The sequence below is a fragment of the Ambystoma mexicanum genome, chromosome 7p, assembly GCF_040938575.1.
Source record: "Ambystoma mexicanum isolate Mex_15411 chromosome 7p, UKY_AmexF1_1, whole genome shotgun sequence".
Taxonomy (NCBI): Eukaryota; Metazoa; Chordata; class Amphibia; order Caudata; family Ambystomatidae; genus Ambystoma; species Ambystoma mexicanum.
The window spans coordinates 496,349,009-496,376,356 of record NC_090939.1 but is presented as its reverse complement, the minus strand read 5'-3'; the positions used below and the strand labels follow the sequence as shown (position 1 = coordinate 496,376,356).

Below are 27,348 nucleotides of genomic sequence, written 5' to 3'. Positions count from 1 at the left end.
TACGCAGATTCTGATTCTCTAGCCCACTATCTTTCACAGAAGAGAAATATCCCAAACATGTCCTTGCCCTGCCCAGGAGCAGTGCAGCACTGAAATGCTAAGCAATTCTCCTCTGAAAAAGGTGAACTGTTTCCAGAACCAGTTTACCTACGCATCCTAAGGCGCATCATCCCTTACCTCACCTATACTCACCGTTCATCCTCCATGATCCTCGCCCGCTTAGACTACAAACTGCCTTTACATATTAGCATTTCAGCTGAGGAAACCGCAAAGAAACCAAAATGCTGCAGCCCGCCTGCTCATTAGCCTACCTCCCGGAGAACACACAAGCTCTACAGTCTCATCCATTGGCTCCCATTGGCAGACACTACCTTTAAAGATGTGTGCGCGCACACACCTGGCCATCCACAACACAGGGCCGGAGTTGCAAAACAAAGTCAGCCACTACCACCCCTCTAGGACTCTCAGATTTGGCCCAGCATCCCCGCTAGTACAGTACAACTCCAGACTTGGCAGATCCTCCATCCAAGCACAATCTTCCTTGCACATTAGCAATATTGACAATCACCTGGCATTCAGAAAGGCCCTCAACCTGGCTTTCCCCTCCTCTTGAAATCATCCCCTCTATACTGTCGAGGCACACAAAAGCAGATCCCAAAAACACTATCCACCAATACCCCACAGAAGCAAGCAGCGGCACACTGACAATCACCCTCCCTCAAACCCGGCCAGTCTCCCACGGCTCAGACTTTCATTCCAGAGAAACCACAAATAGGGACACAAGTCAATCACACTGGACCAAGAAGAAGAAAGCAGCCGAACTACAGCCAAGGCAACCGTACATATACCTTACACCACGTTTGTGGACACCATCACCCATCCATGCACCCTAGAATGCAGCTATGGCTATGCTATTCCGTCCTTACAGCACACAGCTGCCCACACAAACCTCTGACGTACCTCAACACTTATGCCATTAGTATACAGCGACAAACTAAATTCGGTTTAGTGGGGCACACTTCAAATCTTCAGCACTAGAACCTTTATCCTAAAACACCAACCGCACCCACTCACGTGCCTGACCTCCAGGCTGCTTCGTTGAGCCTTGCCAGACCACCTAAGTCATAACCCAGCAAAACTGCACTCAAGCATCTTCAATTAAAAAAAAAAAAGTGTACATCCTCCTGCACATGGACTGCAGTCACTGAGGAGGTTCCACCCACAAAGTACATTTAGGCCATATAAATGGGGATGGGGCGGGCGCTATATAAACAGGACGAATACAAGGGGACAGTATGTCCCGAGTTCAATGATGAAAATCACAAGTGATAACAAGTTACTAAAGTAGTAACTAAGTAACAAGACAAGGGAAACAAGGTTTCCCAGTACTGACAGCCTGAATGACATGTCAGTTTCCCCATGACAGATAAGCAAAAAGCTAAGTGTGGTGCAGCTTAAGGCTTGGGGGTACATAGAAATGGAAGGAAAGGTGCAGTAAAGAGTAATCTTTTCCAGCAAGCACCCAAAAGGCATTAGAAGTTTAAACCAATAAACCCTGGAGGTGGAGCAGGAGTAACTGCTCACGTTGGCTACAATTCCCCCCCAGGCCCCACTTCCAGAATGAGCTCGACAATCCACCCCTCCGCCCTGAACCGAGCAGAACGAATCACGTTACACCTATACTATGGAACACGTTCCCTTTCTCATCCAACAAATGAGAAATCAAGGTGTAACAATACACAGACAGGTTTGTCATTACAGGGTTCGAAATTAACATTTGATGAGCAGAAGCCAAAACCAGCTCCTGGGTTTTGGGTATCAGCCAGTAGGCAGGGGCTACCTCTGTGGAAACAGTTTCCAGCACACTGCAAATCTAACTTCCACATGAGATGCAAATTTACTTTTTGTCCGTTATGTACAATGTTGAAATGTGTACTAGATGTGTCAATTCTTGGTAGCATTCCGAAATACAAAGTTAATGGCATATTTGCCTGCAAAGTCAAACCTAACTGGGTAGCTGTTGGTTTCAAACTCTGCTAGGCTAGAAGCAGGAGCTGAACAGATCCCCCTCAATTTTGAAACCTTCATTAGAAGTTTGCATTTACTTGCGCTGTTCATAGATAATTATGTTTGTGTTGTAAGGTATATCAACATCACATCTTAAAATCCTGCAGCACCCATTGCACCCAATTTAAGGACAGTACTTGCATGCAACGTTTTCAGATTTCTATCACTGCAATATTAATTGCCAACAATACAGTAGTATTTATTTTTCGAGTGCAGGAACATTGAAGGAAACAGTCTTCAAATCAAAGTATGTGGTTTGCAAATTAATCACAACTGATACTATTGCTAGGAGGCAGTACTCAGCCAGTCATGGTCTACTAAAAGTATGGTCCGCTCAGCCACTTTAGAGAATGTGTCAGTTAAACTTGCCACCACAAAGCCGGGCGTAGCACTTATTAGTAGACTGCCCACCCTAATTTCCACTAGTCAGCGTTGCTGGATTTCTAATCCCAAATAAAGCGTTTGCCCAGTGTTCTGATCCACGGAACGTTTTGCTGCTTTAGCGTTTGCAGACCAAGGAAAGTCTGCTTTCTCTTTCCAGTGTGTTGGAAAGAGGCTGAACCAAACACCCACTCTGGACACGGAACATTCCAGAGTGTTCGCCGTGGGAGAGCCGTGAGGAGCAGTGTGGACTCCATGAGTAATGTGGGATACCACCAATGTATACAACGGCAGGTACGTCTGAATTTGCTAACTGATGGGGAAGACTGAGGTTAGAAATTCTGCAACCACCTGATCAGTCCCAGCAAGCGCTTATACCAACAATATTACAGACCTAATCCATTCCACCCCTACTACCTTTGAGAGGTCCACTAATAAGCAACCCAAAACTGGCATCCCAAGCAAAATGCAGAAAGAAATGAAAGACCTGTCGGCCTGCAGACTGATACGACTGAAGTCGTTCTTAATAAAGGGATGAATACACAGGTTCCTGCCAAACCCAGCTCTGCTTTTCCAAAGGGGCTGCAAGATTTGGATTTTTGTGTGCTGCACGGCCTGAAATGGTCAGGATTGAAAGGGAAGGGGCCCTTTTCGAACGAGCACACATTTTTCGACTGAAATTAAAGGGGAGCAAAAGGTATCACAACTATTCTACTTCTGATATGAGAAATCTTAAATGGCATTTCAACTGCGACCAATCCTAATCAACCTTTGCATCCCCTCTTGAAGGACATGGGGGCCCCCAATGGAGATATCCATCTTACCCAAAGTGAAAGGGCGGGCCAGGAAACTCCTGTACCCTCCCTGGAGCCTGTTCCTCCTGGCACGGCATCAGACGTGCCCAAGTGCCCCATGAAAAATGTGACGATTTAACAGATTATTTTTCCGGGGAGCAGGACATGTGGAAATACAATAATCATGGAATTTTAACTATTGGTCCACAGACATGCTGAGCCCCCCCCCCCCCCTCTCCCACTACTACTCTACTCCTCTACTGACCATTATGAATTTAAGTACACAGAGGCCTCTTCACAGCCACCCGACCTCTCGTAGATAGACTTACAGGATCTTATTGACACGGGGGGGTCAGGAAGTGGTCAGAGTTCCCACCATACTTTCAGACTTTGTTCCAGTCCATCAGCAGGAAGTAAAGCGGGCCCATTGTCGATACGAGTGGCTCAACTGATTGAGGGCCAGTTTTTACATCCATTTACTGTCCCTTCAAGTGAGTCACTTGTGCAGAAAACTCAACTCTAATCTAGTGTACAAATTGGCCTGCCTTAAATGACTGTGCGATGCCCCACTGATTTGGCAAGCACCATTAAGAGATGCATGGGAGGGTACCTGGAGAAGAATGTCACTTGCTCTGGGGTGAGGTGCCACCTCGAGCTGGGCCTCTGCCCCGACTACGACCTCTGCGTTGTCCTCATGGATAGCCTTGGAAGGCTTGTCCTTGATTGGTTGTCATAGGAACATTGGCCTGGACTGTAGCCGGATCCTCTGAATTTTGGCCCCGAAAACAGCAAAAAAAAATTACTGTTACCCCTTTGACCAGTAGTCATACTCATCCTTTGCTGTCTCGAGTGCGTCTTCTACAGCCTTGCCGAAGTGCACATTAGGTTCCACTGGCATATTTATTAGAGTGGCTTGTGTTTCTGGCCTAAAGCCGGACCGGCGAAGCCATGCATGCCTCTTTATCATAGTCCCCTCTACAAGGACTCTCCCGGCATTGTCAGCTGCATCGAAATTTGACGAGGAGACAAGTAGATACGGGCCTTCCGTCTGCTACCACCTGAGCTAGTTGCGATTTAAGTGGCTCTGGGGCAGACGAAAGTAACAGACCTTCTCCCACTTATGGCAGTTATAACTTGCGAAAAGTCTAGTGTTAGCTATTCTCGTCTGGTAGGCCGAAGAAGAGGTGACCCTTCCACCCATTGCATACATCTTCTTGCTTTCCTTATCCGGTGGTGCCTCGGAGGAAGCAAGGGGTGTGCCTGCTCTGTCTTGGTGACAACCAATGAGTCTGGTTTCAATGTGCAAGGGGTCTGATGGTGAAGGCCTGAATAGTTTCCACACAGAGGTTAACAGCCAGTTTGAGATTGGGTGCTTTTAAAAAGGAAGATTGTATTCTGAGTTGTACCGATTTTAGCTGTGGGATCAGCTGACCTACTGTCATTTTGTCCCACAATGAGTTCAGCGAAGTCCATCCTCCTCTACCGCCTGTGTGTCAATTCAGAAGTGTTCCGCCGCTTTGGCTAAGACTTCATTGAGAAGGGGAATTGATTGTCGACAGGGGTGATCTACCACAGGGGGGTGCCGATTAATAGGAGAATCTATGGAGTACATGTTCGCCTCCTGGTCAGCGTCTGGGTCTCATCATCCAAATAAAGTTAATCTGTATCCTCCCCATTAAGTTGAGGGTCAGATGTTTCCACAACCGAGAGATCTCTTGGTCTTCTGGATCCGTTTCAGGGTCATATAGATCTATAACTGCTTTGTACAGGGACACTAGAGGGGGTTGAGCGGGTGTGGCAGAGGCTTGAGAGCCAGAAGGGGTTGAGGTGGGAGGAGTGGAGTGAAATCTGGGTTCTTTTCATAAATATTCACCATAAAAAGGTAATTCTTCGCACAACCCTATCGATATCTTGCGAAGACCATTCCTTCGAACTTGGGATTACAATAGGTTGAGTGGAAAAGTAGAAATACCCATATCCTCAGTGGGCGGTATAATCTTTGGCCTAGAGTCTTTGGGTTGCTCTATGGGCTTGTACAATATTCCCTTTTGTGATGACTTGACCCTAGTAGGACTCTTGTCTTTGTGAGGGGTCTTATAGGACTCATGATTTTTTTTCCCCCACTCTGGGGCCCGGGAGTTTAACAGACTTCTTGGGGCCTGCTGTTTTTATCAGACGAAGAACGTCAAATTTCGGGTGTGGGAGCCGAGGATTCTTCGGCGGACGATTGGCCTTCGGAAGGAGTTTTTCAAGCAACACCCTTGCTGTCTGGAGATCTTGAACGAGATGGCCCAGAGGACTGGGACTCCGTGGACCTTTCACGGGGTGTTACGTTGAGTATTCAACTCATCTGCCGAATGTCGACTGGGGCTTATGCGCTTGGTGGTGTGTGATTTTGTAGCGCTGCCACCACCGGGTGTAGTCCCCACAACATGGCAGCCGGCCTGTCCTACAGGGTCGGGGGTCTGTGCTTGAGTAGCTGAAGCTGCTCCGGTGCCCTTGCCGTCCGAAAGTGTGGCATCACTGCCATCGCTAAAGGTTCCCTCTACCTCCATGGCCTTGAGTTGCCTGGCCTAGGAGGCCCAGCATTTTGTGGAGCGGTCCTTTAATATCGTAGGCTGGAAAAGCCTGCACGACCGACATGACGTTTTGGCGTGGTCTCACGGGAGACGCAAATAGCAAACTAAGTGTTTGTCGACCCAGGGGAATTTACGATTACACTTCAGGCAAAATTTAAATGGTGTATTTTCCATAATTATGGGTTATGGAAATGGCAGCTGGGCAAAAAAAGTGAATATACATGGCCTCCCTCTCTCCCACCTACTGTTTGGGCCGAGGTGGCCCTTCCAAGGCTGTACGGTCCGTCGCAATGATCGCCAACGGGCAGTTCTCTTTCACCAGTGTGGTGTTTTGGCAGTCGAAAGGATAGAAAAACTATTGTAATTGTGTAAAGTCAATGGTGTATCGCCAAAAGGAACTCCGCTATATGCGTCCGACTAGCATGGCGGAAGAAAACTATCCGAGGGACCTTGACGCATGAGGAATAACGGGTACAGTGGACATCACACTAGGGATAGTATTCGTGGCATGCCCGGTCCACGTCCCTTTGAGTTTTGAAAACAACTTTAATACTCTGCAGCTTCCATGCACAGCATGTGATCCAAGCAGATCACACAAGATATATATACACATCTATACCACAGAATTATGTAGCAATTCCCGCTATATTCCATGAGGTGTATATGACAGGACATCTCATCGGAAACATTACTCTGGGAAGCATGTACCTTTTGCACAGGAGCCCCCAACCTTTTGTAGGCAATGATTAAACTATCAAATTGAACAACATCTGAACACCACTGCACTTAATTGGCGGTAAAATTAAAACTGGGGTAGATTTTGAAATATGGTTATGTTAATATGAAGTAACAGTAGCCCAAACCAAGTCCAAGCAAGTTGTAGTGGCGTCTAACTTCACACGACCCTAAAATCGTTATTTACAAAGAAGGTTTCTGAAATGCAAAGGCAAACCAGGCATTTTTTTTTCTTGAAGGGGCCATTGGCGTTTCAAAAAGCAGCGGGTAAGGAATATTACAAAAGACTCGAGATCTCCCCCTAGAAATTATCAGAACGTTTAATCAAACATGTTAGGCCAGTAAAATTGGTCACTAGTTAGGGTACAAAACAATATACAGGTGGCTTTTAAGGTTTTTTTTGGTGCTTAATGGCAACTAGCATATTATTAAGAACCAACACTGGTCAAAACATTGTAGGAAACTAGGGTTGGAGTATACGATTTCCTGAAGCATGTGGGGCAGTGGCCATTTGCCCAGCGATCTTGCAGGAAACGTGTGGTGAAAGTGTATGCACACAAGGACAACAGGTCAACTGAATATCTGAAGATCACCTTACAGAAGGGGTTGCTGGTTTTGGCAGAATGTAGGGTTCCATTAGAAACAATCCAACTTTGTTGGATTTGAACTGAAAGTTATGCACATTATTTTAGGATTACTTATTTGCCATGCATTTGCCTTGTTTGACCAATATCCATGCAAACGATGGAAAAAGACTAAAAGTTTCTAAACCGGGACACTGCAAGGATTATGTGACATTTGACAAATATTTGGCATGGTTGCATATACTTCAAACGAGCATATGCAAATTTAATAAAAGCCACTTATTTGGTCATTATGCATTTGGCATCTGTGCAGATGGCAATTTGCACCAAGATAGAAACATGGACATGTTATATTAATTTCCTCATTAAAACCCTTCCCAGCGAGGCAGTTATCAGGAGATGGACATTTATTCACAAGGAGAAAAGGCTATAAGAATGCTATCTTTTGTAATAAATTTGAACTCAAATTAAGTGCAACTTGTAATTATGAGCAGTTGGGCACGCGGGTTACTTATTTTCCGATTATGTACTTGCCAGGCTTATGCTAATAGCCTCACTGTGCCCTAGCGCAACCGGGTACGGTTGTTTAGTTGCAAATGTTGGCTGTGCCACCTGAACTATCCTGCAGTAGACCTCGTGTTGTAGCTCCAAGTGGCACAGCAAATGTAGAGTGCGGCACAGTGGGTGTGTTGTAGTAAAATTCAAGTACGTTTGTGGGTAGCTTTTACGGTTTATTACAACAGCAATACCATGGTCTTGAGAGGAATGGTCAGGTTGGTCCATTTCTGGGCCTCAGGTACACGATCACGGCATGGTTAGTTCGGTATGTGCATTGCACACATGCTGTGTGGGAGCACCAGTAGACAGATATTCAACCCAGCTGCACCCACCACTCACTCAGCTGATGTCTTCACAACTAAATGATTTGAAATGTCGGTACCACGATCAGATTATCTACCACGTACAGCTCAGGCTACACTGGCACTGCTGCCTCATCCGTGCAGAGGCTTCAAGGTGCCCCACACTGTGGCCCAGAGAAGCATGTGGCCTACAGAGTGGGGAACACGGCATACCGGTGCCCCCATAGCCAGTCAGCAAAGCCAGATGAATATTTCACTCAATCTGCTTCGACTCAGGATAGAGGGGTGAAATTGTTCAAGGCTGTGATGCCCCATTCTTAATCTGAGTGTTAAGCCAATTAGTTAAACTGGCAGGTTTTTTTCTTTGGAACCAGACTGCAAAAACCAGAACAGGCATCACCTAGGTACCGTTGCTGGAGGAGAAATCTAGCACTACTAAAACCAGTTAGGGCTTCCCAAACAGCGCCTCTAGGTATAGATAGCTCGAGAAGCCAACGTTATTACAACCTCAGACATATGCTCCGATTTGTCCTTGACGCTACTTCAATAAAGACTTAAATCTGCTACAAAACCTGTCCGTTTTCTAGCATGTGGATTACTTTAACCAACACTCTGGAATTCGTTCCAATTATCGTTTGAGGAAACTCATTTTGTTAATTCGGCCAAGGAGGGCAACGTGACGAAAGCAGCGATAGTGTACTGTAGATTGCGAAGCGCTTACTCCCCCAGATCCCCCAAAAACAATATTTGCAGACATGTATTGCTTCCAGTTGACAAGCTCACATAGCTCCCACATTTGAATAACTGAGGGAGAAAGCACAAGCCCCAACAATTCGGTTCATTCTGAAAATAATGTCATCTGGTTCTTTTTTTTTTTTTTAAACCAGCCAAGCAAGTCACAACTTTGAGGCACCACGTGCAGAAGTACTAAGAATAAACTGACAAGCATACAGAATTGACCACCTTCACGAGTGTTCTCCAAACTGGGGGACTGGCTGCCTGGGGAGCCCGAAAGATGTCTAGGGCTCCCCCGCCACTTAAAAAAAATATTATGGTGAATACATTTATAATAAATTTAAGCAGTTGGGGGACCAACCCCTAGGAGGGAGGCCCAGTAACAATTTTTACTAGAGGGGGCACTATGATATGGTCTGCATACCACTGTTCTAGACCAAAGCACTGAACCAAAGGGTCATGGTACACCCGAAGCTTATTTCAATATTAGTAATGTCAGCGGTAGAGAAAACTATAAAGGAGAAAAACAATCTGCCCAGCTTCAAGCTTTCTTCAAATTCACAGCAACAGGTGACAATTATAAAAGGGACGGTAACAGTAATTACTACAAGTGCCAAAACATGCAATGGCGTGCATAAGCACCACACATTATCTGCATAATAGTTTCGTTCCAACATACCCTTCTTTCCACAATAGACAAACTGTCCAGTATGAATGCCCTCTGCAGCAATGAACAGTTCAGTCCTCTTCTTGAAGCGATAGGGGTCTCTGAATGCCACTTTTGCCAGAGGTGCACCACGACCAGGATCATGCACAATATCCTGTGGGTAAAGAGCAAAGATCATTAAGGAACTTGAGTATTATGCATCTTTCCATCACAAGGACAGACTGATAATCGAGGATACAGACACCAGTGTGCATAACATGTTTAATTAGAGTGAGATTTACAAACCAAGTTAAAGATGGTGTCAAGTACTGCCTCAAATGCCCCAATAATCATGTAATGACAAAAAAAACAAACAAAAAAAAAAACGCAGAATGTAGTCCCAAATTCACTGTTCCTTTAATATTTTAGGACCACCTTGTGATGGACTGAGCGCTTCCATTCGACTCGACAACTTAGCTGCTCTCGACTGGTTTTCAGGTGTGTCCCAGATCGAACAAAGACTTTCTGCACCCGGGGTCTGAAGCCCTGCTCCGTCTCATCCAGAAGGTAAGTTGTTTGGGGAAAATAGAGTTGTAAAACCTTCGGTGCTTATCACTTTAGGATAGCAAAGCCGACATTAGTACAACATATTTCATGATGAATTTGTAATGATTTGGCAGCCCAGTTTATCTGGAGATGGTAGCAAGTATGTCCTCTGCAGAAAGGGCTAACAGGTTGGATGTTAGACACTAGGCGGAGGCCAGTGTGATGTGAGCTTCCTTTGTGATGTGTTCTTGGAGGGCGAAGATCTTGTTGATATGTGCAGCTATCTGAACAAAGTTCTTGAGTCATAGTTGCTTTGATTACATCTGGCTTGAAAAAGCATAAATGATGGTAAGCGGTTTTACAGTTGGTCTTCCTCCAAATTTTCCAGTCGATATCCTTTCATGCCTATACGTTTTGGGGTGCGTTGGGGAGTTAATGGTTCGGGGGCTATACTCTCCAAGGCAGAAAAATAATCTGGTCAGGAGTGCTGTGGAGTTTCATAGCCATTGCAATTTATTTGTATTTCTTTCCAGCGTCTGGGTTTTTGTTCGTGGTTCTGTGAGGGGTGTTGTCAAAATATTGGGAAATGAATGAAAAAGTTGTCTCCCAACCAAGGTGTGTTAGAGGGCAGACTTAAATGATTTTGTAGCTTGTTGGGATACTTGCGATTAACCAGGGACTGATCGGAGAGAGGCAGGTTTCCGTGATGAAAAGTAGGCTAAAAATGTTTGAGGCATCTTGTGCCAATAATTTCAGCTCGCTCCTGCATGGGTTTATGCAAGGAGCCCTCTATAGCGCATACCTAGCAAAGACATGGTGCTCCTAGGTGCATGGACTAGAAATTGCCTAGGCTCTCACTTCAAGGTTTACTGGTTAGAAGCCCAATATTCAAAACATACCCATCAAAGAAAAGAAAAAAGGATCCATCCATTGTACATTAAAAACCAAGCTGAAATGCTCTTTTTCACTTAGATTTGCTCATATATTCAAAGCGAAAAGTATTCACAAATTTACAACATGAAAATCAATATCATGTGAAGGGCCATTCAAAGGAATGCAAAGAGCAGCTCTAGTGGTCCTATACCCGTTCCCCAACCATCGGCTCTAAAACAGAAGGTTGAGGGAATTACACCGAAAGCAATTTGCACAACGACATGTGAATAACCAGTTTGACTCCCAACCCATATATGTATATGGATGCGTTTAACAATGCAGCATAGGCCGTCCCCAGGTTTAGGAAGCCCTCAATACTAAACTACGGAGCTTCCCAAATTCAGCAGTCACTAGTATTTCTCTGAACAAGGCCTTTGACAACTTCCAAGTGGACTTTAAATCACTGAGGAGGAAAGAAAGCAGTACTCTAGTTGGTAAGCAAATCTAACCTGGGGGTGTTGGGTAAGAATTGATGAGACACTGAGCCAACAAAAGACCCATCTACTTGGTATAGGTCTATAGTACACAAGTTGGTAGTGTGAATGAGCAGCCAAGCCCACTTCAAGAGGTGAGCTGTACATATGAAATCTGTCAATACAAGTAACAAGGTTATAACAAGGTTTGTTATAATCAGTTTTAAATAAACATTCTTTAAAAAGGCATTGGTGTGTAACTGTTCAAGCAAAATTTTGAATTACTTTCAAAAAGTGACTTCAATAACCAAGATAATATTGCATTAATATATCGCCAATATACCTTCAGATTCTAAGTTTCAGTAAGGGTTAAGGAAAATATAAAGGTTAGAACAGTTTCTTATAATGCGAGGACAACTGAATCCTCCAATGAAATCTAGGTAAGCTTTTTCCAGCTAACAGTATTCAACAAGCTACAACCTATGGAGGGACAAGCAATTCCAAAGTTGATGGATTCAGAAAGGAGAATTTAATGAGCCAGGACAGTCATTTGGACAAAGTCTAAAGTTCTGATGCACTTCTTGGATAGTCTTTCACAAAATTAAGATAGCTCAAAGGAAATCACTGAAGACAAGCTGCGAGTTGAAATCAACTCGTTAAGCAAGTGCAAATCTCAAGCGAGACAGCACAACTGAAGGCAAGAAGGTAAGTACCCCCCCCCCCCCCCCCCCAAGCCCAAACAGTACCTCTGGTGAGAAGTGGTCCAGCTGGATTCAGTCTTGCTACAGCCAAGTAGTTCTTGGTTCCTGAGCCTCAGTCGTGGGGACAAGCGTGAGGACGCCTGGCGGGCTCCTGAGGCAGTACTCAGGGATTCAGCAGCACTTCATGGTTTCAGCATGCAAACAGTGCACTGATGCAGATCGAATATCTCTGGTTGGACTTTCCTTGCTCCCTCGGTCCGGCACTCGGGATTTCCTGCTTCTGGAGTGTCCTTAGGAGGTTCAGGGAGCTTTTGGCCGGATTTTCTCCACGGCAGACGTTGCACTTTTATGGACACTCAAGCAAAGCAAGTCTGGGATTGCGCCAAAGTGGAGTTAGTCCCTGTTTTATTTGGTCCACAAACCCAAGGGACGAAGTTGTCCTTTCTGGAGCTTCTCGGTCAATACGAAAAAGGCGGTCAGCACAGCAGCATGGCTTCAGCAGTACTTAGAGGCCCAGGAGGTTTCAGCAGGCTTCTCTTCAATGTTTCTGCTTCGGAGGTTTCTTCCAGCGCTCAACTGCTTCTAGTCCCAAAACCCTCACCTTTTAAGCAAGTTTCCATTCATGCACAGCCTGGGCTGCCAATCACACAGCAGGGCGGCTGTCCTTTCAGGACAGCCAGCCAATCAGGACTGGTTTTGTTCAGGCACTCCCTGAGAAGGACGGGGGAGTTTTCGGGACCCTCCCTCACACCCTGTCCTTCCAGACACACTGGAGCCAGGGGCGGGCTTCAATGCTGAAGCCCGCCAAAGGCAAAACACAAATGACTCAAATATGTCTCAACGCCCAAAGTAAAAGCCAAGAAAGACCTCAAACGGAAAAAGGCAGAAAAAAATACTTAAGGGCCATTTTGACAAAATGGACACCCATGGGTGCTTTACTGCACGTTTATCTGTTCTCATGTTAAGCACTTTGGAGTAAAGGGCTATTTTTTTTAATTTAAATCAGCTTGTTACACACTAGAAATTAACACCGCCTTTCCTTCTTTTCTTCCTTAATTGTCCAAAATCATACACGAGTCCAGCTCTTCTAAGGTTATTGCGAAAGTCAATTTTCCATCCTCTCCATCATGTATCTTTTTCCACCACTCTTCCTCATTATACGTAGTGAACTTAGAGCTCAACTCCCAAGAATTTCTCACTTCCACCAATTCCGAACGAGTGTATCAGGTGTCTAATTGTCAGTCTCTTGCAGAATCAACATTTAGTTTCTATTGCCGCTTCCTTCTCTTTCTCTCTCTCATGTGTTTAACCTCCAGTGTGTGGAATAAATTCAGTCTGTTTTAGAAAGATTTTTCTTCTCCTCGGACAGGGAAACCTTTTTAAGTACTTGGGTAGCTCATTTAGTGCCTTATTTTCCCATGCGTAAACTTTCATAAACATATGGGCTGCTCTCGGGTCGACCATATTTATCCAATCAGTCTCCCATAATTTTTTCTTTACTGCGGTGGGATTTTGTTCCAGCAGTGGGACTTTGTTCTAGCATCTCCTTTGTCGTTTCCAATTGTGCTAAAGTTGTTTCACAATTCTTCCAGATCTCAAAGACATCCTTTGGATTATTCTTTTTATTTGGACTCAGTATTTCGTATTGTGGAGCACATTCTTTTTCTTCGATCTTCCTGTAAATTGAGCAAGTGTTCCATCGCACTCTTGCGTTAATTGATAGTAAGCCCAGCTCGTATTTAATACAAGCATTTGGTGTACAACGAGGCACTTGCAGAAACCTAACATGTTTTCGCACTTGGACCATAGAACGTGATGACATCCAAACATTGCCTCAGCCCCATGGATTAAAGCAGGAATTACTTTTGCTTTATAAAAGTTTATAATGGGCTGTAGGAAAATTTGCCATATTTTTTGTCCAAAATTGCGCCTTGTACTGAAAAAAATAAAACAAAAATGTAAGGCACTATCGGTTCGTCCATTATACTAGCACTTATTTGTACCCCTAGGTAAGTCACTTGGGACGAACACTGAATGGTCTCATTTTCAAGGGGTCCAGCTTGGTCAACCTTTCTTTAGATCAGATAGCTGGACAATCTTTTTTTTGTTATTTATTTCCAAGCCATTCAACTTTATATACTTTGCAAGTGCTATCAACTTCCGCTGTAGTCCTATCGGGGTCAGGTCTAGCAAAACAATATCAGCATAATTTAGCCAGCTTATATAATTTCTGTTTATTTTCGGCGGAAATGACATTTCTTCTAGGGCTTCCCCCATGTCCGCCGTAAAGGGCTATATAAATTCTATAAAATACAAAAAAAATCACAAAAGTAAATATTAAATATTAAACCACTGCCATCAGCCATTTAAAGTGCAATCCTATTAAACCAGAAAACTATAGGCCTACTTCCTTAACTGACGCCGCAGCTAAAGTCTTTTCGATTCTTGTTCTAGCCGATTTCTAACAATCTTGATTATATATATATATATATATATATTCGAAATTTCAATGTGGCTTTAGACTGTCCATGAGCACAATGCTGAATGCAACAATCATGGCTCATTTGTTAGCCGGGACGAAATCGAAGGAACTTAGCCCAATATACATAGCCTTAACAGACATGACTGCAGCATTCGATATAGTAGATTTAAGATGTCCAAACTAGGCATGCCTCAATACATTGGATTGCAAAATTCCATTCTAATACATCTTTTGAATTACCCTGGGGAGGGGGGAGCCGTTACCAACCCTGTAAAGTCTTAGGACTTAAACAAGGATGCAACCTGGCAGCAACGCTGTTCAAGCTATATCTATGGGGCATGGATGAGATTTGGAATACCAGTACCACGTTTGCTGGTCTGTTGTGTTCCTTAAAGCTACATTGGATAGCCTTTGCAGGTGACATTGTGTTCAACCCCAACACTGACAGGCTTGCAATAGAAGTCGAAGCTTTTTAGTGAATAGGCATTTCAACATAATTTAAAACCTAACTTGACTAAGACCAATATTCTGGTGTTTGATGCAGGCAAAAAACATGGGGAAAAAAAAACTCACCCTTTTGGAAATTATATATCTTGGTTACCAGTTAAGTAATATTTCGTTTTTGAAATCGTGGGTTGTCTACAATCTAAGGCCGGACCCTTACTAAGTTAGATGAAAATTCTCTTTTCAAAATACTGTAGATGCTCCTTGATCCCGCTATTGGAATTCATAGCTTTAAAAAGGTGGAACCAGTCCTTTTGTACACTTAGAATTTTGTTTGTGTAACCTAAATTTACAGCTTAATACGTTACAGGGGCGTCTGCTAAAATCTGCATTCCATCTTTCAGCTTCCATTCCTAACTGCATTATTCGTCATGAATTAGGCATTCTCACTTTCTTGCTGGGAGTGGAGATCACCGTCTAACTACAGCAGAATTCTTGCTCCCTCCGGTAACTCCTTGTACCAAGATTTTAAAAAATGACAAAGGGCTGTAGTTCAAGTTCTTTTATGGCCTACAACTCAAGGATGCTACTAATATATGATATAGGGGTAAACCAGTATGATCTACACCCGTGTCCTGGTTACGTGGGGAAAACTAAAACGTTTGAACGCGATTGGTCCAGGACCATAGATGAACTCACCAACTTCAGCACATACAAAGAATATGCTAAGTTTACCCAAAAAAGGGATGGGTGCTGTTCCTACTTAGCAATTTTTCCTTGTAACATTGTATTTTACGAGATTTAAAATGAACCAACTGCATACGTTGGAAAGGTCAGAGCACTGGGGGCAACTGAAAGATCGTTGTAAGACTAGGACTTGCAGATTCCCAAATTGTTTTGAACCAAAAGAAACCCTAAAACATCTTATATTGGAATGTCCATATTGTAGAGATGCAAGAACCATCATGCTGGCGCGATTTGTCAATATTAACTATGCCGATGGTAAGCCGGTGCAATAGCTCAGTGGGTTGAGCGCTCGCTGCTGCGATCCGAGTGCGATCTGCAGGTCACAGGTTCCAGCAAGGCCAACTCAGCATTTCATACTGCCGAGGTCGATAAATGAGTACCAATTTCAGTTGGGTGATATTGTCTGTAAATATGTGCTATGTAAAGCGCTATACAAATAGCATCATCATTACCCGTGGAATCGCATGATGTTAGGCCAAGTAAAAACGTTAATTTTTGCTTTAGTTGCATTTTTAAAGGTGATTGAAAATGAAGTATTGGAATCACCTATATATTCTAGACGCCTTAGAAATTGGAAATCCGATTGTTTTATTTGAAATTAACTGTAACAGGCGCTCTTAGTGAATTGTTTTAATTTGTATATGTTATCGCTTATAATTTGTATATTGCACTGAAGTGTGGTTCTGTCTATCACTTAAAGTTTTAATTTTAAATTGTATGTAATTTTGTAAAGGTGTGTAAAATAACCATAAACAAATACAAAAATTTAAAAATATACTGGTTAACAAAAAACGTTACATGAGAAAGTTGGATAAGGGGCTACTAAGTAAGCCCTGCCCCCGAATTGCCCTTTTAAAGGATGCTTATTTAAAAATTGTTGAACAACTTTATAACTGAAACCCTGAAGTGTTACTTGGCTACTTGTATTTACGGATTTCATCTGTACAGCTCAAATGTACCCCTCTGAAGATAGGCCTGGCTGCTCAGCTCAGTCACACTACCAACTTGTGTAGTACAGACCTATATCAAAAGGTGGGTTACCTAATACCAGGCAGATAAGTGTTATGTAGTCTCACACAGTGACTGCACCAATTCTTACCCAACACCAAGTAGTGAAAAGAGTTACCCAATCCAATTTGTAATTATTCGGTCCCCTAGGGGTTTACTGCTACCAATACACATTACCTTTGACTTTCCCAAGTTAAGCTTTAGATCTTTTGTCCCATGTAGTCACTGAATCCATTGACCAATATTTGGAGGGCATGCTTTGTTTTGGCCATCAGCATACAGAAATAAATATGCATGTCTTTTGGCCAGCCATTCTGTGAACAATCAGTCGTCAAAATCAGATAATGCGTTGGTAGTGAGTTTATGTAGAGATTAAAAGGCAGTAGTGCTATAACGCACTCCTGAGAATCCAAAAAGCTTGCGTTTAACTAAAATAGCCAAGCTCTCCCCTGGCAGGACTAGTCCGCTTAAGGCTTCCCAAAGCCTTCTATGATTGATCTTGTCAAATGCAGTTAGCGAGCCATGACCCCCCACCTCCCCATGTATACCGTGTTTTTGTAGCACAGTACATATCTATCTAGACTAAGCTCTAATGCAATATTTGATCTGCTGTACATATGCCCGTCTGAAAGCCATACTGGTACTCGGAGGATTTGATTTTTCAGTACCCCATCCATGATCTTTCCATATAGCACACGACCAAAGCACTTTGCTGAGCTGCATGTGCGTTAGGGCCACCTTTCACTCTCCCACAAGCATTTTAAGATGGTGGTAGCCCCGACCGCACTCCTCCCCACCATTACTGATGTATGTTTTAATCATGAAAGCAATGTCGAGTCCAGACGCAAACCTGCTGTGAGCCACGGCTTACAAAAGTTCAGCCTGCCTGATTTACAAGTTCCTAAGACCACCCCAGTGCACATATATTCCAGCTCAGCCCCCCCCCCCCAAACTCTCAAAACCTTAACCTACAGCATTCAAACTTGTCCTCGGACGTCATCACACCAATTTAGCAACATTTTATTAGCAATCCTGGATGGCCAGGCAGTCAAACGCATGCATCCAAAAATGCAGTGTACAACTTCGCAATATAAACATGCAATTTGTTCCACTTCTATATCGCCTTACGCTAAATGCTTTACAAAATTAATGAGGGCTAACCCAATGAAATGGTCTTAAAATGGATTTCCAAAATAAATCCTGCAAAACCCAATCAAGTTAATCGCAGAGGCAGGAGAACAGTCTAGGGCTATAACGAGACAGGTCACTCCAATAATTTCAGTCAGTGAAGAACAAAAATATTCAATGGATTTATTAGGCCTACAAATACACACAAACCTCTAGGCAAGTATTGCTACAAATATAAAATAGATACATACATTCACCCTTTAGGTGTTCTAAAGCGAACCCCCAAAACTTACTTATAGGCAGTCATCGGCAATGCTTTCAGCCACCATGTGGTTAAGTCAGTGTGATAATAGAAAAATCAGTCGATTCAAAATCAGTGCAATAAAGGTCTGTAATCCGGTTTTGTTACATATAAGAGCACTTCTAGGATAGATCCCCAAATCTTCGTTAATTCCATAAGTTACTGTTCAGGCAGCTTACTATTGGATTGGGCGATGCAGTGGTTGAAAATTCAGATGTTCCAAAAGACAGGAAAACGTTCTTCATTCCACCACTCTAAAGAAGGCTGGATGGCCCTCAACTAGACCACCACAGATCTGAACCACCCATGGAGGATACAGAATAAAAACGGCAGGGGGGGGCGTGGGGTGGGGGCAGAGAAATGACAGGAGTGAAGAGGGAAACATTAACGTACCAGAGACCACTTCAGTGGTTGCAGAAACAATTGGGGCCACGCACTTCCGTGCTTGGTCTGGTCGATGGGAGGCCCAGTGGTCACAGGTACAGATGTAGGCTTTGGGCATGGGATTTAGCTCGACAGCAGATGTACCTGTATTGCGGTTCCATTGACTGGCCAGTTGGCAACCCTTGCAACGGAAGGAAGATATTCAGTGGAGTAGGAGATCTTAACTCCCGGGGAGGTCCGAGATGTCAGGAGTCAACAGGCGACAATTGATCATTGGTTGGTGAACAACAGAGCAGGACCTTCATGGCTTCCGTTGGGACTTGGAAGGCTGAAAATGCAGGAGCGGCATCTTGCAGAACAAGTTGAAGCTCTTCCCAAGAAGCAAAGATGCACTACGGCAACAGCTTCAGCGAGGTAGCCCAGGAGAGAGCCGATCAGTCCAACAGGTGGTCCAGAGACACTTCGAGGGCTAAGCAGGCAACTATTGCAGAGCAAGGGTAGAGACTGGTAGTAACCAACTGTTAAAGGGGTCAAAAGTCCTGACAAGGGCTCGAGATCGGGACAGAGGAACAGGGCCTCACCAGGACTAGACGAGTGGCAATGTCGGTCAGCTGCAACGGTTGCCCGTGCACCTTCAGAGGACTGCATTTCCTCATAGGGCTTGCTTCCACAAGGAGTCCTTTATAACCACTATTCGGACTGTAGTTGCCACTACCAACGACAAGGATATGCACCATTCTAACTGGTAGGGGACAGCCACTGGCCAAACATTCTGCCCAGCAATAGACATGGGCATGTATGTGGACTGGGACCAGACAGTCCCCATATCCAGGCCACACAACACACACAGACCACTTTGCACAGGAAAGGCCTTTCCATATAAAGCAATTCCAGACCAGAGAGGGCATGAAGAAGGCCAAAGGACAACAAGCTCCAAGTTCAGGCTAAAATCATATGGTATGGCCATTTTAGAGCATATGTTACTCTTAATGCGGGGCCCTGGCTGCACACTACACCGCCAAAACACAGTACACCTGATCCTCACCCACCCGTGCACCATCATCTCCTCGGCCCACTCGGCTGCCCCCACAGCACCCCCTCTTCTCTCCTCCCTCTCACCTGAGGCGGTTTCTAGACAAGTCCAGTCTATGAACGCCACTTTCAAAAAGGTGGACCCTTGCCGCCCCAAAACCATCAAAGGACAACATTCACTCCCTAGCTCCATCCTTGGCAGATCTCTGCAACCTCTCCTTTACCACAGGAGCTTTCCCCACTTCCTTCCAACAGTTGGCCATCTCAGCTTATCCCTCCACACTGAATCTGTTGGTGGTCTCCATGACAATCAGCCTGGCTTTAGAGCATCCAGAAGCACGGAAACTGCTCTCAAACCTGGACTCCAACGTTCCCTCTGTCCTTAGTCTCCTTGACCTCATCTGCTTTTGATACAGTAAACCATGTCGTCTTGGGTCTCCTGTCTGTGAAACCCTGGGCATCACAGATCAGGCCCTGGCTTGGCTTGTGTCCTTTCTCGGACCGCCCTGAGGTGGAACTTGAGTCCTTTCTATCCCCTATTACTCACGCTACTTGTGGTGTCATGGGGATCTAATCTATCCCCGTTTTTCAATGTCTACATGATATATGGCATTTATCACAAGTGGTCCACAAGATCTCTGCCTTCAACTCCAACTTCCAGTGTTCTATGGCTGATGCACTCTTTCAGGCTCCCCCCTGCCTCTTCCTCGCTCATCCCGTCTGCAATTCAGTCCTCGTGTGCTGCCAACTACCTCTGCCTTAATGCCAGCCAAACAGATCATCCTCATTGGGGCCCCTGCTCCCACTTCCCCCTCACTCACCAGTGAGGAAAAAATCTGGGGCTCATTTTCAACTACTCTCCCCTTCTCCGCTCACATCTGGGACATGTCCAAGAAGTCCCACTACCAGCTGCACCTCCTCAGAGGTATTCTACCTTTTCTCACTTTACCCCAGACACTCACTGTCTCCAGAGCCCTGGTTCTCTCCAGAGTGGACTACTGCAACAGCCTTTCTTCCTACTTCTACTCCCCAACGTATCCAGAACAGAACCACAAGACTTCTTGGCCTCAAGCCCACGGACCACATCTCTGGTGCTGAAACCTCTCCACTGGCTGCAAGGATCAAGTTCAAGTCCCTTTGCACAATTCACAGGGCTTTCTGGGTCTCTTGCCCTTGTATTTGTTTTATTTGTATAGCGCAGCCGGGCCCAGAGGCAACCGGGGGTCTTATCTACAACGCTCTATTCCCAACTACTCTCCTTCTAGAGCCCTAAACTGGGCCTCCTCAACTCTGCAGGTGAGCCGCTTCTCCGAACAGATGTGGGGGGGGGGGGGGGGGGGGGAAGATCCTGCTCCCCTGCAGGTGCCTCCCTCTGGAACAGAGTGGTACAGCCTACCTACTTTTCTCAGTCTTGAGCCAGACCTCCCCAAGATCCAGAAACTCCTCAAAACCAGCCTCTTCTCTTCCACTCCCTCTACACTGCTAACAGTTCTCTTCACTCTTACCCTCCTTTCTGTTCCTCAAACTGCTCAGAACACTGGTAGCCTGCTGCACATCCAGAGGCTCACAGGCCCCAGGCTGCCCTGCGTGTCCTGCACCCGCCCAAGGGCCTCTGCCTGGCACTACTGCAATATGCTCCAAGAAGGGCTACCACTCCGCACCCAGGCCCCCCTGCTGGACTGGGCACACCTGTCCCCCTCCTCCCTTGTACTTCCTGTTCTGAGCACCTACATGACCTTGAATGTTCTAGGTCATTGCAAGGTCTGTCCTGTCCTCCCACTGTCTCACTCCCTAGCCTGGTCGTGCTTGAAATACTCATGTATAGGCGCATTGGATTACCAACCACTAAGCAATATGAATTGACGCCAGGTCAGGTCTGTAGTTTATTGATCTGTATGTCCGTCCCCGACCCGCTTTGTCAAGCACTTGACTGATAGTTGGCATACTAGGCCAGAGGCATACATATTGTTAGATGAATCTTCAAGGCCTAAGAACTGTATTCCCTTGTTCCCTTCAGGCCTTGAAGCACTTCACTTGTGTATAAGCGTTTTACAAAAAGTCAAAATCAATTCTAAAGCAGGTGGTTCTCACGTCTGAGTACCGCCCACTACATTTTTAGCACTGTATAAAAAAAATGCTTTAAAGAGGTGCTCGGAAAATGCATGTTCTTACTTAAACCAATAGGCATAGTCAAGGGAACTTCATAAAGCATCTTACCCAGGATCTGTTTATAATGAATGAAAAACGAATCAGTAAGGAATGTTCACAACCAGTGATGCGACCTATATACATAGCTCAATCTTTCTGAAGGAACTCACCTTTTAACTCCAATACCAAGAACATAGTTCCTGCCCAAAAATGAATGTTTGGACTCAAAACTAAAATATGCCATTGTGTTTGGCTCAGGTGCACAGTAATCCACTAAGCATTTGAAGTTAACTAGGTGTTCCTTCTGCGGTACTGGTCCTAGCCCGAAAACGGCCATGCCCTCATTTGCATGAGCATTGCCTTTTAGGCTACAGTAGTGACGTGTAGCCCAAAATTATAAGAGGGCCATTGTGCTACCTAGCATGCACACCAATGGGTATTTTATAACATCCTACACTTACAAATAAAATTCTATCATACCAGGCAAAACGTTTCGGTTTATGATTCCTACCCACCACTCTTATTAGAAAAGTAGTGTTCAAGAACGTCTTGCCATCGCTGGATCCGATTTGTGGTCGTCTACACACAACTAGGGGGCGGCAGGAACATAAGATTAGCGACAAATGGGTTAAGTATTAATATTAACTCCAATGAATTATGTAGGTACAGCTATCAGAGACATTGGTGACCCAGCCCACATGCAACAGCAAAAGGTTAGTCTGGAAATATTTTCTGAACTTCAGATTATATTGTTGGAATCTTAAACCAGGAAGAGGAGTAAAGCCCAATCCTTCCATACCTATGACACCCAGCGTGCAACGCCATATTTTCTCTTTTCAACAGTCTTACCATAATAGGTGATCTTTTGACATGTAAAGAATGAATGGTCACACAAACGAGTGGATGCTAGTGCCTCATTATGCAGTAGCAGGGATAAAGAGTCAGCAGGTTTATATCACAGAAAGGTGTCAAATGGCATGAAAACGTGGTGGCAAAGAGTAACAGATGAATGCAGTAACGGATGAAGTGGCAGTTATGACGTAGCTGCAAAGATAAGTAAAGACCAAATGAAAGGTTGGGGCAAGATGCACGAACAAAAGAAATGTAAAAAGGCAAAGAAAGTAAAAAGTGAAAACATGTAAAAGCAACACGGCCAGAAAGAAGAGGATTCAACAAAAACTGGCCTACAAGACAAACAAAGGCAACACAGCAATTCAAGGCGTGCATTTTATGGAGCATTGCACAATCTTCCAGGCACTCCAATCGTGAGATTGGTCAAAGGAAAATCCTAACATGGAGGAGCAACTTCAAGCTGCTGTTCAACGAATTCCAACCCATGACGTGTTGAATAGTTACAAACATGTAAGTGGGGTGCTGGTATAGTGTGGTGTGTGGGTATATTGAACAGTAGAGAAAGTGATACTCTAGCACAGTGGTGTCACCAGGAAGGAGAGCGCCGAAGATAGTAATTATATTCAGCGCACAGTAGTTAAGAGTAGTCCCTATTCCCTCGCGTCTTAAAATAAGGGGTGACAAAATTACTACGCGTCAATTACTAACCAATTCTAAACGCCCCTACGATGGGCCTAGTGGCGTTACCTGTCTAAAATCAATTAACGTGGTGATCGCAAGAACACTCAAAAACTAGTTATCTACATAAAGACAAGATGCAATGGTGTTTTGGTTTTGAGCACTGGGTGGGAGAGGTGCTCCAATACTTTTTATGGGGGGGGGGCGTGTCAATGGGTTTGTGGGGAGCAGGGACATGCCAGCGGTGAACATGGTTCCAGTACTTATTTTCTTGTACGACCAGTGTGTACACAAACAGCACTTGTTGGTGTACCAATGAGCAGCCACACGTAGCTGACGAGCTAAAATGCTGTTAGAACGTAGCTAGTATCCTTAGGCGCCAAGGTACTTGGACAATATAGGCACAAGAAGCGACTGAACACCTGTCACACGACATGCGCTTCCTGGAACTTAAGTCGTATAGTATGGAGACGCTTCTGTTGTCACCCTGCTTAAGGTTCCACTTAGCTTTCATCAAAGCCGATTTCAGCAGAACACCACAGTTGCTCCTCTGCAACAATGTTGTGTCGGGATAACTTTGCCCAAGATCACCAAGCTTGTGTTCGAGTGGGAAGGCTAGGATGGGAAAGGTCAGTTCGGCTCCAAATAAGACTGGTTAAGCAATGTCCTGTTCCGAATTAAGGGACCATGAACGGATATCACCCCACGTCCAAAACCCAGGAGGGTCTTACCTTCACAATGCCTTTGATGTAGCCATGCCTCTCGGCAAAGTCAACAGATCGGAGCTTGGCTGGGCCTTTCCTGTGCTTCACGTGGGCCTTGAATACGGACCCCGCGCCTTTTCGCTGACCCCTGATCACTCGCCCCATGGTACTCTGCAAGGAAAGCAAAGGGGAATAGATCAGACTGAGGAAATTCAACGCACACAGCCCAAAAAAATAGACTACCGCCTATACATACGTACAGAAACATACACCCAGTGTTCCCATTCAAAACCGTATAAACACTAAAGTAGAAAGGGCACAGCAGTTAACGCGACTAGCGCAGCTTTCCCCTCCCAGGTACCACGCGATTTAAGTTGCTGCCTTTGATATCGACTACAAACCCGGGGCGGATTGCTTCTGCGCTGCGCACACAAACTGTGGGTACCCCCGCCCCCAATTGTTTCAATCTTGAGTCCCGTAGTTCCTGCAAGAGCCCTTACTACTCCACGCCTACTTTATAGGAATACGTCTCCAATTCTCAGGACAGTCTTTATCACTATAATTGATCCTTTACGTCCCCGATCTGGAGTAGTCGCCACAAGACATTCCATAAACATCAGATGGCAACTAAAACAAGTGATTCAGAACGGATTGAGCAAGGCCCTCAGTTGTCGCAAACCTACCCAGCCGGGCTATTCCAAAGAAAGGAAGTACGAACCTTCAGTGCAGATACTTCTTCCGGAGAAATGGAAATAGAAGAAGGTCCGGAAGGGCGAAGTGCCCTAGGTGGCTATGGAAATTGAACGGCCAGCATGGAAGTGTCATTTTTTCTGTTAAGAAGACGAGAGGCATAGCAGGAATCAATTAAAACTATAGAATTCAATACAATACAAGCTGGTTTTTCAGTTAATGTTACAAAGTGTTTGAATTAAGATATTATTATAATTTTTACAATATAAATATATAACATAATATATTATTTTAACGTTAACATTTCCTTCATATTTAGTCTCCTGTTTATGTTTTCTTTAATATAAAGATACGCACCGCGTTAGTTTACAAGCGTTCTGTTGCACCGAGGATACGTTACTTTGTCATGATTGCTCCTCGTTCCGCCAAGCTTCGGTGACGGTGGGGCCATTGTTTATTCACTTGCATTCAGTTTGTTTGTTCATTTAGATTGCTGCGCGATTACTGCCAGAACACATTTGCTTTAATTTCATCGGTGAACGCGAGCATTCCCGTCTCTTGGTTTACCTTTTTTTGGGGGTAACTGTTCTTCTATGTGCTTTATGTTTACTTGATAGTACCCTGACAGAAGACAGTCCATCTGTAACAAAAAATAGGGGCCACCCATTCGTTCTACAGGTTGCAGTCTACTGACAGTGAACCCTCACGGGTGTCAGCATCTTACTGGAGATTATTAATTAATTCATTAATTGATTTATTAGTGGAACCCAAGTGGGCTCCTAATGCTGCCAGAAACCTTATAAAGTATTTACGTGATCAAATGGACAAAGGAAAACAAAAGGGTCTCCCACAGGGACTAATGTCCCATGGGTTTATCATAGTATAACGAAGTATGTATTTGAAAAAGGACATTTTCAAAAGGGCTCACTATCTACAAGATATATGCAGTCTCTAAAGTGCACTGTGCTTATATACGATCGCCCAAAAAAGCGGACATATTGTGGGATCCATAAATGGCACCAAAAACTCTAATTGACACTAATGTTGGGTGACCTAGAAACGTGTACTAGGTGTGCAATCTGCTACAATACTACATTCTTAAGACCCAATAATTAATCCCCCCATTTTGATGGTATTGGACTAAATTAATCCATAAATATACTATTAGTACATTTGGCCCAGTTCGTCTACTCTGTGAAAATGTATATCAAAATACAGTAGTGTTTAAAAGTGTGTTAAAACATTCTTAAAAAAAGCTGTTCAGTGAGATTACAAGAGTACAAAAGTGCAAAAGTAAAAAAATAAAGTACAAATATACAAAAGTACAGAATATAAGACAATATATATTCTTGAACAGAATTTAAAGGTTTCAATTGCTGTTGGAAAACGAAATACACTGTTTACATTGGAACATTTTCGGAAACGCTTTGGCCTTCTCATATTTTTTACATGCATTTCTTTTATTTATAAGGAATTGTGTCATTATAGATTTATTTATTTATTTATTTTATTAATTCATATCTGTAAAGCGTGCAACAGCCCATAGGCATCGTGGCACTTGTTACAGAGATTGATCAGAGCTTAGTTACAGGGTGGGAGACAATTAAACATTTTTACATATTTTACATAGTACATTTTGCACGATTTACACAGTACATTGCAAATAAATATGTGTAGGTGTATGGGATGTAGGATAATTATGCGACAGAGAGCGAGTAGGGGAATGGGTGTTAATTGAAGAGGGAGGTTTTCAGATGTTTCCGGAAGGCCAGGAGGGAAGTTTTGGCTCTTAGGGCAGTAGGGAGAGCATTCCAGAGCTTGGGGGCTATGAACGGGAAGCATATACCCCCTGTTTTAGCCCTGTTGATGGGTGGAATGTTAATTGATTGGTATATCCTGTAGTGAGAATTTTAAAGGTGATGCAGTCTTTGACTGGGAGCCAATGGGCTGCCTGTCTGGCTTGGGTGATGTGGTCTCCTCTCGGGATGCTTAATGCTGCTCTTAGCGCATTGTTTTGGGTGACTTGAAGTCTGTTTAGGTTTTTTGTAGAGGTGCCTGCTAGGAGAGTATTGCAATAATCTAGCTTGCCCCCTATTGTGGCTCTGGCACTTGAGAGACAGTTTGATTTAGTTAGGTAGGGTTTTATGGCGTTAATGAGTTTCGTGCTTATAGCAGATTCAGAGACAATGGCGCTTACATGCTTGTTCATTGATAAGGTGGCATCGATGTGGACCCCTAGCGTCTTTACTGAGGAGGAGACAGGAATGCTAGAGTTGTCTATGTTGAAATTGGGGTAAAGGAAGTCTAGCTTGGCTAGTGTGGCCTTTTGGCTGAGAATCAAGATCTCTGTCTTGTCCCCATTGAGGCATAGGCCATTTGCTGCCATCCATGCTTGGATGGTGGCGTAGATTAGGTGGAGGGCCTTTGCGTCTTGGTCATATGAGCCAGAGAGTGGTAACAGAACTTGAGTGTCGTCGGCATAGTTTGTATATGCAATCCCGAGTGCATCAAGCTTGTCCAAGAGAGGCTTCGTAAAGAGGTTGTATAGTGTAGGGGCTGTGCATGAGCCCTGTGGGACTCCGCTTTGGATGGTGGTGGGGGCTGCATTAGCTATGTTGGAGAAGGTTACCAGACATTACCAGGTTTTTTTTATTTTCACTTTTTTTTTGGGGGGGGGGGGGGTCCCCCCAACCCCCTTTTTTTTCTAAAAAAACGTTTTTTAAAAAAACGAAAACCCGAAAAATAAATATATAATTAAAAAAAAAATTCGACCATT

The 27,348-nt window shown here is 44.3% G+C and overlaps 1 protein-coding gene and 1 long non-coding RNA gene across 7 annotated transcripts in view; one reads left to right on the top strand and one right to left on the bottom strand.

The window, feature by feature from the left end:
• The window catches only part of LOC138526138 (large ribosomal subunit protein uL2), a 41,195-nt gene extending 16,564 nt beyond the window's left edge, over positions 1-24,631 (bottom strand). The window contains exons 1-3 of one of the 6 annotated variants that reach the window (XM_069636529.1): positions 24,601-24,631; positions 23,910-24,053; positions 9,415-9,556 (exon numbers count right to left, since the gene is read on the bottom strand). In XM_069636529.1, coding sequence (XP_069492630.1) covers positions 9,415-9,556; positions 23,910-24,047 — 280 coding nt within the window. In that variant the 5' untranslated portion in view covers positions 24,048-24,053; positions 24,601-24,631. Of the gene's footprint in view, positions 1-9,414; positions 9,557-23,909; positions 24,054-24,142; positions 24,352-24,382 lie in introns of those variants that run through there. The other 5 variants (XM_069636526.1, XM_069636527.1, XM_069636528.1 and 2 more) reach the window with 5 other exon arrangements.
• LOC138526140 (uncharacterized) overlaps positions 1-27,348 on the top strand; it is a 66,656-nt gene that overhangs the window by 33,987 nt on the left and 5,321 nt on the right. The window contains exon 2 of the long non-coding RNA XR_011283508.1: positions 9,811-9,948. This is a non-coding gene — a long non-coding RNA (uncharacterized lncRNA). The remainder of the gene's footprint in view (positions 1-9,810; positions 9,949-27,348) is intronic.